This window comes from Gopherus flavomarginatus, chromosome 6, assembly GCF_025201925.1.
Source record: "Gopherus flavomarginatus isolate rGopFla2 chromosome 6, rGopFla2.mat.asm, whole genome shotgun sequence".
Taxonomy (NCBI): domain Eukaryota; kingdom Metazoa; phylum Chordata; order Testudines; family Testudinidae; genus Gopherus; species Gopherus flavomarginatus.
Window position 1 is genome coordinate 137,892,699 of NC_066622.1, and position 14,643 is coordinate 137,907,341.

The window sequence follows — 14,643 nt, forward strand, 5'->3', positions numbered from 1 at the left end:
GGACCACACCACACTCAGGTCTGGGGACACCAACCTCAGGGCTGCTTCCTCTCCCCACTCCCCCTCGCACGGCTAGCACTGACCTACGCAATCCCCGCGGCAGCATGGGCTGCCACAGAGGGGGGGAAATGATGCTTCCTCCTCCCCCGGGAGCAGAAGCTCCGAGCTCCCACTGAATGCTGCGGAGGGAGGAACATCCTCCGCTATTCCTATATGGCTCACAGCAGCGCTGACCCAAAGCAGTCGGGGGGTTGGGATTAGACCCTTAGGTTTGTACCAGAAAGACCAGGCTTTGCAGGGGCTCTCCTGCCTGGTTGTGTCGGAGGAGGTACCGTCATTCCAGGGAATCTTTGGCTGTCTCCCTGTTGCCCTGGCTGTGAGGGGCTGGTGCCCACTCCCTCTAGCTGCACTTCGGAAGACGATCTCGGGCCTTACCCACCTTTCAAAAGGGAGTCAGGAACCACCCAGCAAGGCCCTGCGAACACAGAGCAGGGAGGCAGTAAGCAGGGTAAGCAGCGCAGGCCAGGCACTGGCGTATGGGGCACGTAACTTGCGTTGCAGGGAGAAGTGAGTGTAGTTATTCAAGGTGCAATTTGTCTGGCTCAGTGGGGCCAATAAACTTGCTCTTTCCCATAGCACCAGGGGCCCAGAAGTGCTCACAGGCAGTTTCCCAACTCCTCTGAAGTCACGCTGGGACCCTGGGGAAGAGGCCACCTGCAGCTCTGCTCACTTCTCCCACCCCACCTCATCCCTGGTGCCCTCCAACCGACAGCAGGCTCACCAAAGCCACCTCTCTAGCGCCTGCCTCCAGCCAGGTCCGCCCTGCACCGCTCAGGAGAGATCTCCGTTTATTGGTCCTACATCAGAACAGGGGGCTGGAGCGCATGACCGCTCGAGGTCCCTTCGAGCCCGACATTTCTGAGTCTATGAAAACAACCCCCTCTCCCCCGAGTCCCAGGGCTCACCCCTGCAGAGTCCACGTCTGCGAGACCTACACCTGCCAACTCTCAATACAACACTATGCCCACTCCCATATTACTGGCAGACCCTTCCCCCTGTAAAAGTACCATGCTCCGGTTCTCCCAGCAGGGTATGGCCGATTGTTGCCTCTTCAGTTATAAGCTCCACAGAGCAGGGATGGCATTATTCATTATAAACCCTCCTGCCTAGTTTCCTTGGCCACGTCCCCATCCGGACACTGACCACACCCCTGGCTGTTAGCACGTGGGAACTGACAGATACGGCTTGTGGTCAGTCGAGCTTCCTAGGTATAATGTCAACGTTCAGAAGTCACCTACGGTCGCCCAGAGCGGCAGCACTAGCCGTGACGTCTGCACCTGTATGTCCCCTGGGGTAGGAGGGGGGCCCACTTTGCAAAGCACTTTGTGGCTGGGCAGCCGTGGTTGCAGCCGGCTCGTGGCACAGGGCAATTTGAGTTCTTTGCCCTGGCACGCAGCCACGATGCAGGAAAATCCCTTGTCGCCAGGCTGACAAGTCAGCAGGGCATGTGCACTCAAGGGCAGGCAATATAGATTCTAAGACAGTGAGAAATGGATAGGGATGGTACAGACAAGAACCACCACCTCCTTGCGGGCACCCCATGGTTAACATTCCACCATGTTGAAAGGTGCCTCTCTATTCCTACTCAGTGTCCTGCTGGTGTCTGATCCAGGACAAAACTTTACCCCTCACCCCCTGGCTACTTATGGTTTCCTTAATAGCCTCTTGCAAGGGACATGGGCCAGGCTTTTTGAAAGGCCAAATGAATTAGATCCCCCAGTTCTTTCTCCTTATTTCATTGAATTCTAACCAATTAGAGATGCTACTTGGTCCCAATCATGGTCACACAGCAGTTGTATACGTCTGTTACTCCCCGTGTGCCTAAGAAAGGCTCCCCAGCTTCATTCGCAGTAGCACCCTCTGTGCTGTTATGAAAAGAAAAACCCCATTGGGTAGCCTCCAACCTTTGGGTCCAGGAGCTGGTTTTTAATGAGATTTCCTAAGTGTTAGCAGCACAGCCACTTTACCCTGACGTGCTGTTAGCACCAGGGGCTCCATCCCATCCGGTCCTAGGGCTCTACCGGTTTTAGTTGACAGAACTGGTTTGAGTAGGTCCCTCGTTCGCAGAGACCTCACCTTACGCTCGAAAAAAAGAGCAGGTCGCCCCCCAGAGGATGTTGCGAGGTGCGTAAGGAAAGGAACGGTCACTTATTGCTGTGACTGGTCTGGAAGCAAGGCCGGCCTGCATGGTGGGAAATGCAGGAAGGGTTGTGTTGTGTCAGCTCGCTCACTGGAACCCTCACCACCTGGGAGCCAATTACCAAAGCATACACAGGGAATTCGTTACTTCTATCAAAGAAACAAGGAAAACCAGCAGCTGCAGGGGAGGAGTTTTACACACCTACAGCATCACAAACCAGCGAGCCCACGAGAGGTGCCTCGCACAGGAGCTTGGCTCAGCTGATCACAGTACAAAGCTTAGCAGGCTTCTCCTTCATGTCAGGGATACCCCAAAAGTACAGACCAGTGTAGCCTGTGAGCACCCTCAGTTTGAATGCAGAGGTGCAGCTCACAGAGACAGGTCCCAGCATGCAGTGCTCCAGCTACTTAAAGACAGAGCAATGCACACTGGAATCTGTAGTCTTTGTAAGATGCAGCGGCAGTCCCTGTTAGGGCATCTGTGATCTGCTCCATCTGAGCCACTCAGGTGTGGCCCCTGGGCTCCTGATAAGCTGCCCACGAGGCCCTAGCTTTGGAGAAATCGAATTTGCTGCTGTAGTACCCGCAAGGCCAGGGAGGCTGAACAGCTGCAAGGCAAGGCAGGGAACAAGGTACGTCTCTCCTGTACCCCATCCAGCTCCAGGCAGGGACCTGCTTTGAAGGTGAATGGCAAAGAGGTCCCAGCCTGGCAGGTTCTGCACGCCCTGTGCAAGAGAGCGGAGCTGGCCCTTTCAATGGCACTGCTCGCCCCATCTGGGTTGTGGGATCAGGCCGATATATGTAGAGGTTAGGGGCAGATTACGGGCTTGACAAAACATCCAACCTCATCTCCCCATGAAGGCCCAAGGGCAGGATTCTGTGAGCCCCTTTTCTGCCCTGCGATGAGCGCTAGCGAGAGCCAGGCTCCCAGCCTGGGTCTGTGGCAGATGAGGCGGCTGTGGGTTCCAGACCTGCAGCCCCCCGCTGTACATTTGCCATCTACACACAAGGAGTGAAAGTCCCAGACAGGTGCCAGGCTGCAAACACTTGGGCCATTTTGCATGTGAGCCTCTCACGGCACACGGCTCAGGCAGCTGCACTGGGAACCTCGGCCCCCAGCGCCTGTTACCAATTCGGGAGCCTTACGCAGTTTCACAGAATTGAGTCTCTTCCATTTCCCTTTGACATTTTATTTAGCAAACAGACTGTCCCAGCCCAACCGACTGCGCACTCCAGTCCCCAATAGCCAACCGGCAGAGCCGGGCTTTGGTAGGATTCAGCCAGAGCCTGCCGAGGTTTCAGCTCCCAGATTGCTTCCCGTTCGCTGTTTTGGAGGCCGTAACAAAAAGCAGTCAGGACAGCAGGGGCAGGTGCAAAATTGGCTGTGCCTGGCTGTTCAAGGCTCTGCCCGTCTCCCAAATGAAATGCACTGCGCGCACAGTCCTAATTGGCTCTGCACTGCTCAGATGCCCAAGAGCAGCGCTGCGCAACTGACGGGAACGTCTGCACGGCTCTCCCAGCCGACCCGTTACCGTCGCACACTGAAAACCAAACCAACCTGAACTGTACAAAATAAACAGGCGTAAAGGACAATTTGCCTTTATTTAAAGTAAAAGGCAGGTGAGTCGGAGACAATCTGGCTCTTCCAGCACTCAAGGGAGATGCTTTCTGGCCGCTAAGGAATTCCTTGAGAAGTCTCCATGGCCATTTGCCTTTCTCCCGCCCTGCAATCCCTGAGCTGAGCATCAGATCGGCCAAACCGGGAGCGGCCAGAGGCAGCTGTGGTGCGGGAAGGACCTTGGCGCAGGCATCAGGGGGCGGTGAAGTCAAGGGCGTGCAGGGCAGACGCCAGGGCAGCATAAAGGTGGGTGGTGTTGAAGCGGAGGCAGTACACGGGGCTGCTGGTGGGAGAGGACAGCGAGAAGCTCTGTAAAGAATGAGCCGAGAATCACTTCTCCGACAAGCAACTGGAGCAGCCTGTTCCGAGTCAGGCACCTGGCAGCAACACAGCCCCCAAGTCACGGGCTGCAGCACCAGCAGCTGGGCTGCCATCGTGGCTAGCAAAGGGAACTGGAGACAGGACTCTGCAGAGGCGAGTGTTCCCATGGGGGGTCCCGCTCAAAGAAACTCCAATTTAGGGCTATCAAACTGGCACCTCTCAGCAGCCCCGAAATCCTCTGCTGGGAGAGGAGGCACAGCCGGGCCATGGCAGCGCAGGCTTTCCGCTTGCCACCACCCGCCTGTGCCCCTCTGCCTTGTTCTGCAGACACTAGGGTGAAAGGGGGCCTGGTCTCTGGGGCCAACTGGGGGTCTGCAACTAGGGAAACTGCGCTGAGAACCACAGCTCATCGCACGCAGGCAGCGCGCAGCCACCGGATAGGAGCAGCTTCCGGTCCCCACCCACCTGGGCCCTCCAGGGGGAAGACACCGAGTCCAACCTCCGTACTCTGGGCTGTCGGGTCATCGCGCTGCTCTCGAGGCAGCCTGAACAGCCAGCAGCCTGGCGCTGCGCAGGCAGAGTCAGATACTGAACGGGCACAGAAGGGAGGCTCCTGGGCCCGATGGCACCTTCCATCCCCTTTGCCTCACCTGCAAACACCTGCTCTGCCGTTTGTCCCAGAGCCGCACCACACCGTAATACGCGGAGCCGCTTGCAATCATGTGATTCCCATCACTCCTCACGCAGTACAGGGCACTGTCATGGGGCTCCTCCCACTCCAGGACACACTTCCTGGGGTGGCACAGAAAGACAGAGGTAGCTACCTGGCAGCAGGAGACCGTGCTGAGCACCGGCTCCTCAGCCTCTGCCAGAGGAAGTCAGGGGAACCCGGACTGGGGCTGGACTGCAAGTCCCTCGGAGGATTTGCCCCAGCGGGACGCACAGCTGGAAGCAAGAGCAGCCCCCAGCCCGGCTGTCCAACCCCAGGGCGCGTTTACCTCGTGCTCACGCGCAGGTCCCAGGACCGGATGTAGGTATCGTAGCCGCAGGACAGGAGGGTGAACGGCGTTTCGTAGACAATGTCCAGGACTCCGGCTCCTCGGTGGAAATCGGTCCCTAAGCAGGTCGCCAGCTGCCCACTGGAAAGAGAACCAGGAGGGGGATTGCTCTCAGCACAGCACCAGGACTCGGCGTGGTATAACACGGCGTTCGGGCGCCTCTCCCCAGTGCACAGCTGCTACTGCCGTGGGACTAGCAAGAGCCCCTGAAGTCCCAGAGGCTCCAGGTATCCTGGACTCGATGCCGGTAACACGACGCCATGCCCCTCTGCGGAGGGGGAGTGGAGAGGGAAGTGGCCCAGCCTCCACCCTGCCTTCTCTGGAGCTATTCACCCTCACCCTCCTCAGCACTGGCAGGGCAGAGGGAAGATGGGACCCAGCAGGGCTGTCCCAGCGCCGAGGTCTAGCTTTTAACAGCATGCAGAAGCCCTCAAAGCCCCTGCGTCGCCTCCCCAGACACCAGCCAGGAGGGGAGCCACGGGGGCTGAGGTGTCTCCATTGGGTCTGTTGGTCCCTGGCGGAGAAGAATCACAGGCCTCGCAGAGGGGGACTGTGCAGCCCGTCTCCCAGCCAGGCCGGATCGGTCCCTACAGCAGGGCTTCTAGGAACGTGGCCGGTTTGGTTCCAACCCCTTCCCCTGCCTTGGGCTCTCGGCCTCAGGAAGCTGTTCCTAGGACACTGACCCCGCGTTTTGTGTGTCTTCACTCCATCCTGCCAGCCCCAGCACCCCCCGACTCGTTCCTGGCCAGGCGTGATTCTCACACTTCCCTCCACAGCCCCCGCCTCACGCAGCACTTGGACAAGCTGCACATTCCCTCCAGCCCCCAGATTGTTCTTCTCTGCACCCTCTGCGAATCCTCTTTGCCCCCCACTGAATACAGGTATTCCACAGGGGGTCACCCCAGATCCATCCAGTGGGGAACAGCCACACCACACCCCTCTGCAACCCAAAACTGCCCTCACCCCGTTGGACTGCGGGACTGGAGCAAACAGGTGCCCCATGATGCCTTCCCCACCCTCAAATCCAGCTGCTTTGTATTCTCGCTTGGACACTGACCCCCGATCCCGAGCTCCCCAGCCAGACTGGCTCTGCTCAGCCACCGAGCGCAACAGGCCAAAGCGGGTGAGAAGTAAGCGAAGCGGCTGCGAACAGGGAGCCTGCCAGGGCTGCTGAGTAAGGCGGCTTGGGAATCCCTTCCCTAAGGGCAGCGACCAGCTGCGGCTCCTGGCACATCCCGGACGAGGGCTAGCTCCTCTCAAGCTTGACCCTCCAGCCTTCCCCTCCACCCCACAGGCCAACCGCAGCTTCTCGGCCGCGCCAGGGAGACCCTGACCAGCTGCTCAGAGGGGCCAAACCCTCCTTTTCTTCCTTCTAGTGGCCTAATCCAGACTGGACACAATGAACCCCAGAGCACCTGCTTTTGAAAGCCGCCGCACGGCCACCGTCTGAACCAGCCTCTTGGTTCCCAGGACAATAGAGGGCTCTTGAAAGCCGAGAGAAGGGGCCCTGCCGGTGGGGTCACTGGCAGCCCCCCCAGTTATTTTGTTACTTTCTGCTCCTTGATCCAGTGTCACACAGTTCTGAGGCATCCTAGGCAAATACCTTAATTCCGTCTGTAATCTGGGCTAAAGCCTCGTCGGGGGGATAAAGACCACACAAAGGGAGAAATAGAGTCCCGGGAGATGTTAAAACAAGCAAACACCTTTGTGTCCCGGGAGAGAACTAGCTGAGAAAGCAGCTTAGCGGCTGGAGCAGTGGTGTCCCCCAGATCAGAAGGCGAGCCCTGCCCCGATCTTTGCAGCCAGCACGCTTCTATGATCACAGCGCGGGCTGCATGCTGGGGCCGGCCTGGTTCCCCCAGTCGCTCTCCAAAGAGCAGATTATGGAGAATAACCATTTCTTTGTGGCTGCGTAATTCCCTCCGTGACCGTGACTGTGGGCAATCACACCGGCCCCTGATGCCAGGCCCCTAGCAACCATTTAAAGAGGCCAGCCAGCCCTAGCAATGCCCCCCCCATGCAAACCTCTCGGACAAGCTTTAACATCAAGTGCATGAATTAATCCCCCCGACATGAATCCAGGGGTGCTGGGTTATTGGACTTTGTTTCTCCGGGCGAGGGATCTGGGGAATCCAGCCTTCAGTCCTCACAGCCTCTTGCAATAAATTAACCCTTTACAAGAAGGGTTTCAATCTGCCCCTCGGCAGCCCTGCACCTGTGGGCAGGTCGGGAGGTTGAAGAGTTTGCAGACTCCGGGCAGGGGGAGACGCAGGAGCTGTGCTCTGGCCTGGCTGCGTGGCTCTGACACCCCAGAGCTTTGGCCACTGCTCCCTTCCCAAGGGCAGCAGCGTCTCTCTTCACCTCCCAGCCGCAGCGCTGGCCCCCACACAATCCGAGACCGCTGTGCGTTAGCTCAACGGGCACAGGAGAAAGACAGAGGATGCTTGGCCTTTCCTTAAGGCACTTGGGGGAGATCTGGGCTCCAGTCCTGGCTTTGCCACAGACTCCTGAAAGACCTTGGACAAATTATGTAATCTGTGCCTTGGTTTTCCCATCTGTAAAATGGGGGTGATACTTCCCTGCCTCCTAAGAGTGTCTGCGAAGCACTTGGCAGGTGCTCAGACACTGTGGTGCAGGGGCCGCAGAGAGGAGAGACAGACGGAGATCCCTTTCCTGCCTGTTCCAGCTGCCCCTAGCAGCACCTTGGGCCCAGCTCTCTCTGGAAGCAGTGCCACCAGCTCAGAGAGGACGGGGCTGAGGGAGGGTAGAGGAAAGACACAATCCTGGGCCTTGGTCTCCAGTTGACGCACTAGAGGACTGAGGTGACAGACATGGGGCACAAAAGCAACTGTGTAAACATGGACCTGCCCTGTGGGCGTATCTGCTCCTATTAGCTCTAGCCTTGCATGCAGGGAAGAGGGCCGGTCCCGAGGAGATGCTCTGCCCTGAGATTGCAGGCCTTCCCTGCTTCCAAACAGGCCTCCTCCTCAGCACACAAGGGAGAGGTCCAAGGCCACACAGCAAGAGCCCCATCTCCGAGTAACATGCCTTGTCCAGTAGACCTCGCAGCCCCCATGTGAACACATGCCCCCCAGTGCAATATACCAAAGGGAGGGAGGGAAGTCAACATTTCAGAGCTTCCCAAGAGTCTGGAACTGGGAGCCAAGAGGTTCTGATTGGCTCAGAAATTGCCGGCCTGTCCCTACACTGTCTAGGCCCCATTCGGTCTGCTGGCCAAGGGCAGCTCTTCATCCCCTCGGCCCAGCTGAGGATACAGCTGAGCAAAACGTTCAGCGACCTTGTCTGCACTGCGCATCTGCAAGCACGCAGCCAGCTAGAGTCCCTGGGACGCGGCAGAGCCCTGCCAGCAGATCAGAGGCTGTGCTGCTGGGCTGGCAGGTTGATTTGATGTATGAAGACAGCATCTCTAGTTCTGATACTTGGCCCTGCTATTACACTTCACACCTTCGGCAAGGCAGCAATTAACTTAGTTACTGAGGGAGGAAAGTACTCAGCACTACGCGTCACCCTTTGACGGGTCCCTGGGGTGGGTATTTTGGGGTCCCAGCCCATGGGCTGGCTCCTAGAGGGTAGAGCTCTGCTCTGTTCTTTCCCGTTCCTGGTGCTTGGCATGTTACTAAGGAGACATGGCCGGTGGCACCTTCCACGTGCTATTCTCTCCCTCTGAAGCAAATGACTGTCTAGCAGGTGCAAGGGAGTCGGGCCGAAGGCGAGCAGCCTGGCCCCGCTCTGGAGGAAGACCAGGGGAAGCCAGAGCAGGAGCTGGCGCCTGGCTGGGGAGGGCACCGGTTTGCAATGCAGGGGGGTGATCTCCTCGAACAGACATGCTAGGGGGCAGATGGAGACCTCGATCCCGAGGCCAGAAGGCAGCGTTGGATCCTCCTGTCTGACCTGCACAGCCCAGGGAGGGGGTGTGGGCATTTCCTGGGATGGAGAAGCCAACGAGGCAGCGGAGTCCCTGCCCCAGGAAGGCCGAATAAGCAGCCAGGAGTGCCCCTCGGGGCCAGCAGCCAGGCCACACGCAGTGCCGCACCGCGCAGTGAGGGAGGGCCATCCTCGGCCTATTCCTCAGCACCTGCCGCTCTGAGCTCTGTCGTGCCTGGAAGCCTGCCCCTCCGTCAGCACCTCGCTTCTCCGCCAGCCGGGCCGGGGAGGGGAAGGGAAGGTGTTGGCAGACGGAGCCCATTCCGGCTTCTCCGCTCAGACCTGAACCTGAGCGCTCCCCACTCTGAGGTGCGAAGGCGACTGTCACTTAAGGTCTCAGCGACACCTCTGGGGCCAGGCAGGGAGCCCCGCCCGCGCTCCAATGCCAGACGCCCACTCGTGGGTGAAGAGGAAGCAGGCAGCTGGCTGGGAAAAGAGGAGCACACAGACCGCTCGTCGGGGCTGCTACCTCTGGGCAGCAGCCCCGATCCCGGAGGCTCTGAGCACCCCCAGCTGCCTGCGTCACCCCTCGCTGGCTCTTGGACTGCTCAGCATGGTTGCTTGCGTGTCAGCTGTCCACAACCAGCTGCTGGGGAGACCTTCTCCCCTCCCAACCCCGGACAGACTGACCCTGCACGAACAGGAGGGGACAACTGCAAGCTGTGTCTGTGCTGGACCAAGGAGAGTACAGCCCCCCGCCCCCTCCACACACACACCCCTGGAGTGCTCCCTGCCTGCCTCCAGCTAGCATAGCTCAAACCACCCTCCCCACAGCACAGTCCTCTGCTCTGCGCAGAGTGTATGGGGAGGTGGGGGGCAGCACCACCAGTGCCACCCCTAAAGGCCAATCCCTGGAACCCTTTCAGGGCCGGGAGCATCTGACGGTCACATCTCAGGGAAGGGATCCACTCGGCTCTCTCCTCTTCCCCTCACTGTCCCTCTAGCTCCCCTTCCTCCATCCAGTCCTTTCCTGGTGCTCACCAGACTGGGGGGCCCTGGCGAAGCCTAGGCCCCCCACTTCCGCCTCAGCATGCTGGGCGCTGAGCATAACCCCCCAGTCTTGCTCTGAGGAGGCTGGATTTGGGGTGAAGAGGGAATCAATGTTCTGATCAGCCTCGCTGCTCAGTATGCACCCCCTGAGCAACGCCTGGAGACGTTCACCCCCATCCGCATCTTTCCCACGGCGTGCACCCCCCAATCCCATCGCTCATTGGCCCTCAGAGCTCCCTTCTCCATGCGACAAAAGGTCGTTTGCAGAAGGGCTTGTGCAGAGCAGGGCTCTGGTGCCTCTGCTAGCACTCAGCCCACTTTCAAGTGGTCTGTTCAGTCCCCCGGCCCGGCCTGGCCCGCACATGTTTGTGACTGTACAGCCACATTCATTAGGTGAACATCTGCTTCCACCGAGCCCCCGTGCTACCCAGCCCGCGCATGTTGGGGCCGCTCGTTTGCTTTTTATTTCCCCTGCTGTTTGTTTTTGCCCCCTGCTAAAGAGCCTTTAATGTGCGGGCGGCCGGGCGTGCTCTCGGGGCACTTGTCTGGGCTCCTCTGTATAGGTTTCATCTATGTTTGTTTGTTTGTTAAAAATAGGAGATGAAAGGCTGGGGGGTGGGGGGGGAAGAAGCCAATGGAGCTGCACTGATGGGAGAAGCAGCCAGCAGAGCGGGAGGGGGCCTGGACCCACTCCGCTTGGGATTTACTCGGGGGGGGGGAGGTCACCAGCTGGTCTGCTGCACTGCCAGGGATAGACCCCAGGCCCGACTCGAGGCCCTGCTGCTTCCACTAGCCAACGGTCACTCCTTCAGGTGTGTATTGGGGGCTCGCTGGCCATCACAAGAACATGGTCACTGCACAAGCTGGGCTCAGCCAGCAGCTCCCAGCCTCTGGTGCTGGGGAACAGCATCCCGCCCCCAGTGAGCCCCGGCCTGGTCTAGCCAGACAGAGCACTGGGGACTGCTCTGTCGGGGCAAAGGGCTCAATGAGCAGCCTTCCTCTCCCTGGCCCCCAGCCCTGAGTCAGCCCCTAGCTCGGTGGACTGGGCTGAAGGGGTGATGCTACTGTCATCCCCAGCCCTGCTCTAACCCTCAACTCCTGGGCACTAGAGACCAGCCAGGCCGCTTGCCTGCTTTGCGAGGGAAGGCTGCCTCCGAGGTGGGTATTTCTACATCGCCCATCACTGCAGTACCCAAAAGTAGAGCTAGGAAGTTCCCCTCTCTCTTCTTTCCCCGCCCGGTGGGGAAATCCCTCTGTTAATTACAGCCTTTGGGGGCAGGTGGGAAAGGAATGCAAGTAGAAGTCACTAAGAACGTCCAGACTGGTTCAGACCAACGGTCCGTCTAGCCCAGGATCCTGTCTCTGATAGCCATCAGTTCCAGGTGCTTCACGAGGAATGAACAGAACAAGCAATTATCGAGTGACCCATCCCGTTGCCCATTCCCAGCTTCCAGCAGTTGGAGGTTTAGGGACAACCAGCGCGTGGCCATCTTGGCTAATAGCCATTGACGAACCTATCCTCTAGGAACTTATCTAATTCTTTTTTGAGCCCAGTTATACATTTGGCCTTCACAAAATCCCCTGGCAAGGAGTTCCACAGGTTAACTGTCCATTGTGTGAAGAAATACTTCTTTATGTTAGTTTTAAACCTGCTGCCTATTAATTTCATTGGGTGACCCCTGGCCCATGTGCTGAGGAAACACAAAGTCACAGGGATGAGTTTTGCTGTATTTAGTTCTGCAGGTTAATGAGCAAGAGGTCCAGGGCCCATGTGCCCAGGAAGGAGGAATCGACAACACAGTTTCCTGCATTTGAAGGTGAGCGATTTAAATTCAAGTATCAGAGGGGTAGCCGTATTGGTCTGGATCTGTAAAAGCAGCAAAGAATCCTGTGGCACCTTATAGACTAACAGACGTTTTGGAGCATGAGCTTTCGTGGGTGAATACCCACTTCGTCGGATGCATCTACGAAAGCTCATGCTCCAAAACGTCTGTTAGTCTATAAGGTGCCACAGGACTCTTTGCTGATTTAAATTCAGAAACCAAACTTCCCTCTCCAGAACTGGCACCTAGTCCGCTTATGGAACTGGTACATTTACTATTGCATGGTGCACCAGATCTCAAGGGAAACAGTTCCCTCCCTGAAGCCAGGCTACAGCAAAGCCTGTACCTAATCCAGTGTAACATTTCACCCGCCCTGTTCAGCACAGTGAAGATGTTTCAGGAAGCTCCTGGCCTGGGGCAATTCAGTAAGACAGACAAGGCCTCTGCGGATGAGAGCACGCACGAATGCACACCTGATTGTGCTGTGCGAACGCAAGAAAGGAAAGGTAATGCGGACTCTGAGCCTAGCCTACAAAATCATAAGCCTCTCATTCATCTAGCAGACGTGCCCGTTTCCTGGCCTGACTCAAGCTGTAAAAGGTTAAAATGCCCCCTAATTTTTAATCCCCCTGCATTAGCTCTTGCACAAACTGCTCCTGCTTTCTCCCAGGGCTGCTCTACCCTGGCAATTTACACCAGCACAGCTACCACACCCCAGAGATACGGCTATGCCAGCCTAACCCGATGGAGACAGTGACAGGTCAGCAGATGAATTCTTCCATCAACCCAGTGCCCATGGGGGAGCTGGATTACTGACAGTGACGGGAGAACCCCTCCCATCGCTTTGGGGAATGTCTACACTGTAGCGGCGCCAGTGACTTTCACAAGCCATTCTCCTCTTCCCTTACACTCAATCAGGGACCAGAAACCATACCTGCTGGCCAACGTGGCCAATCACGCGGCAGTAGAAATGAATAGCAGCAAGTTCATATGGTGGCCACGGTTTGCCAGCAGCTCGTCTGCCGACACGTTTGAGCACCAGGAACAAGTCCAAGAAAATCAAACGCAGTTAACGAAAAATTCACAAACAAGACGCATGTGCCACATTCATCAGATAAACAGATCGCTGCAACCATTCAACCAGTTTCCCAGAGCCTTCTGCAATACACCTGCTCTGGGAATCTATTGGACAAACTGTTCTACAGACAGTCCGTTCAATTAAAAAAAAAACCTAAATGAAAGAAAATGTTAAGGTTGTGAAGCCAAGCACTCAAAAGTGAGGAAATGGCAGCGTTAAAGCTGCCCACGGTGCCTTAACTCTGCCCCCTTGTGCATGTGCAGTATGATACAGTCGGGAATTACATCACCACCCACCGGTTCCCCTTACAGGGCTCCTGCTTCGTTCAGGGCACTGCTCAGCGAACGAGGCCGCAGCCAGTCTGATGTTCAGGGAGTGATCTCATCCTGCACATCACCCCAACCCAGCACTACATAAGGCCCCTTTTCCTTTTGTTATAGGCCACCGTAGCATCTGAGCACGTCCCAGACAATAAGGTATTTCTCTCTTTGCAACACTCCTGGGAGGTCAAGAAGCCCCGTCCTTACTTTGTAGGTGGAGAACTGAGGCAACCGCACACTACGTGACTTAAGGGCCAACAGCCAGTCTAGAGCAGAGACAGGACCTGAACCCATCACTCCTAGGTCCCAGGCCATCCCTTCCTGTGCTCCTGTCTCATTCACTACCCAACTTCCACAGTTTATCTAGCCTGCAGCTCTCTATAGTGCCCATCACTGGACTTTCTAAAGGACAGATTTTCAAAGGTATTCAGAGCCTAAAGACGCACGTAAAAACTTGTGAAAAATCCCCATATGCACTTATTTCCATCTTTGGGCCCTGAACACCTTTACAAATCTGGCCCAAGTGCTTAAGAAGGCAGGGGTGCTGTGAACCTCTGCCCAGTTCACTACACCACTCTGCAGAACGGTCTCCCAAGGAAAGTGCTGGAAACCCTAGCACTTGGGCAATTTAAAGTCTTTGGCCTGGACAAGATAATTTCAGGAACAACCCTGAGCTGGCCCTAGGGGAAATGAACTAGGTGAAGTCCAATCAGCTCACTCTTTTCCTGATTTAGTGGATGTTGTCGCATAAGAATATTCTGACTCCTTTGCTCCTAGAACGGGTCTGAGACATCTAATGGGAACACGGTGCTAATGCTCTGGGGCTTGGGGAATGCATCTAAGAATTATTAAGGCCAGACAGGATCAACAGCCACAGGCATTTTGTTCAGACATTGACGTTAGATAACCCTTGATTCATTTCCATTAGTTTAGATCCTTTGGACAAACAAAGATTTTTATTACATTATTTTTAAAATATTCCAGTGGGATTTTGTTTTGTTTTTAACTCTTCCCTTGTGTTGGAACGCTGAATACAACAGCATTACTAGGTCACAAGAACCAGCAACCGAAAGTGGCCAGGTGAGTTTCACTCTCCCAGTTGGGTGAAATACAGAAAAGGAAACAGTAGCAAGGACGAAAAGTAAGTTAGAGAATTGAAAATGGAAGATTGGACATACCTAAGGATACAATCCACCCTTGCAAAAATCAAGGGGAGTTAGATTGTGCCCAAAGGCAGAGTTAATCCATCGTGAAGCAAAAGCTTCCTTCACTCTTCCAAGGAGTGATAATT

At 56.4% G+C, this 14,643-nt stretch overlaps 1 protein-coding gene across 3 annotated transcripts in view; it reads right to left on the minus strand.

The window, feature by feature from the left end:
* Positions 1-3,373: 3,373 nt before the first annotated feature.
* The window catches only part of FBXW4 (F-box and WD repeat domain containing 4), an 89,285-nt gene continuing 78,015 nt past the window's right edge, over positions 3,374-14,643 (minus strand). The window contains exons 7-9 of one of the 3 annotated variants that reach the window (XM_050958170.1): positions 5,137-5,277; positions 4,789-4,930; positions 3,921-4,126 (exon numbers count right to left, since the gene is read on the minus strand). In XM_050958170.1, the coding sequence (XP_050814127.1) occupies positions 4,010-4,126; positions 4,789-4,930; positions 5,137-5,277 (400 nt within the window). In that variant the 3' untranslated portion in view covers positions 3,921-4,009. Of the gene's footprint in view, positions 4,127-4,788; positions 4,931-5,136; positions 5,278-14,643 lie in introns of all 3 variants that reach the window. The other 2 variants (XM_050958172.1, XM_050958171.1) reach the window with 2 other exon arrangements.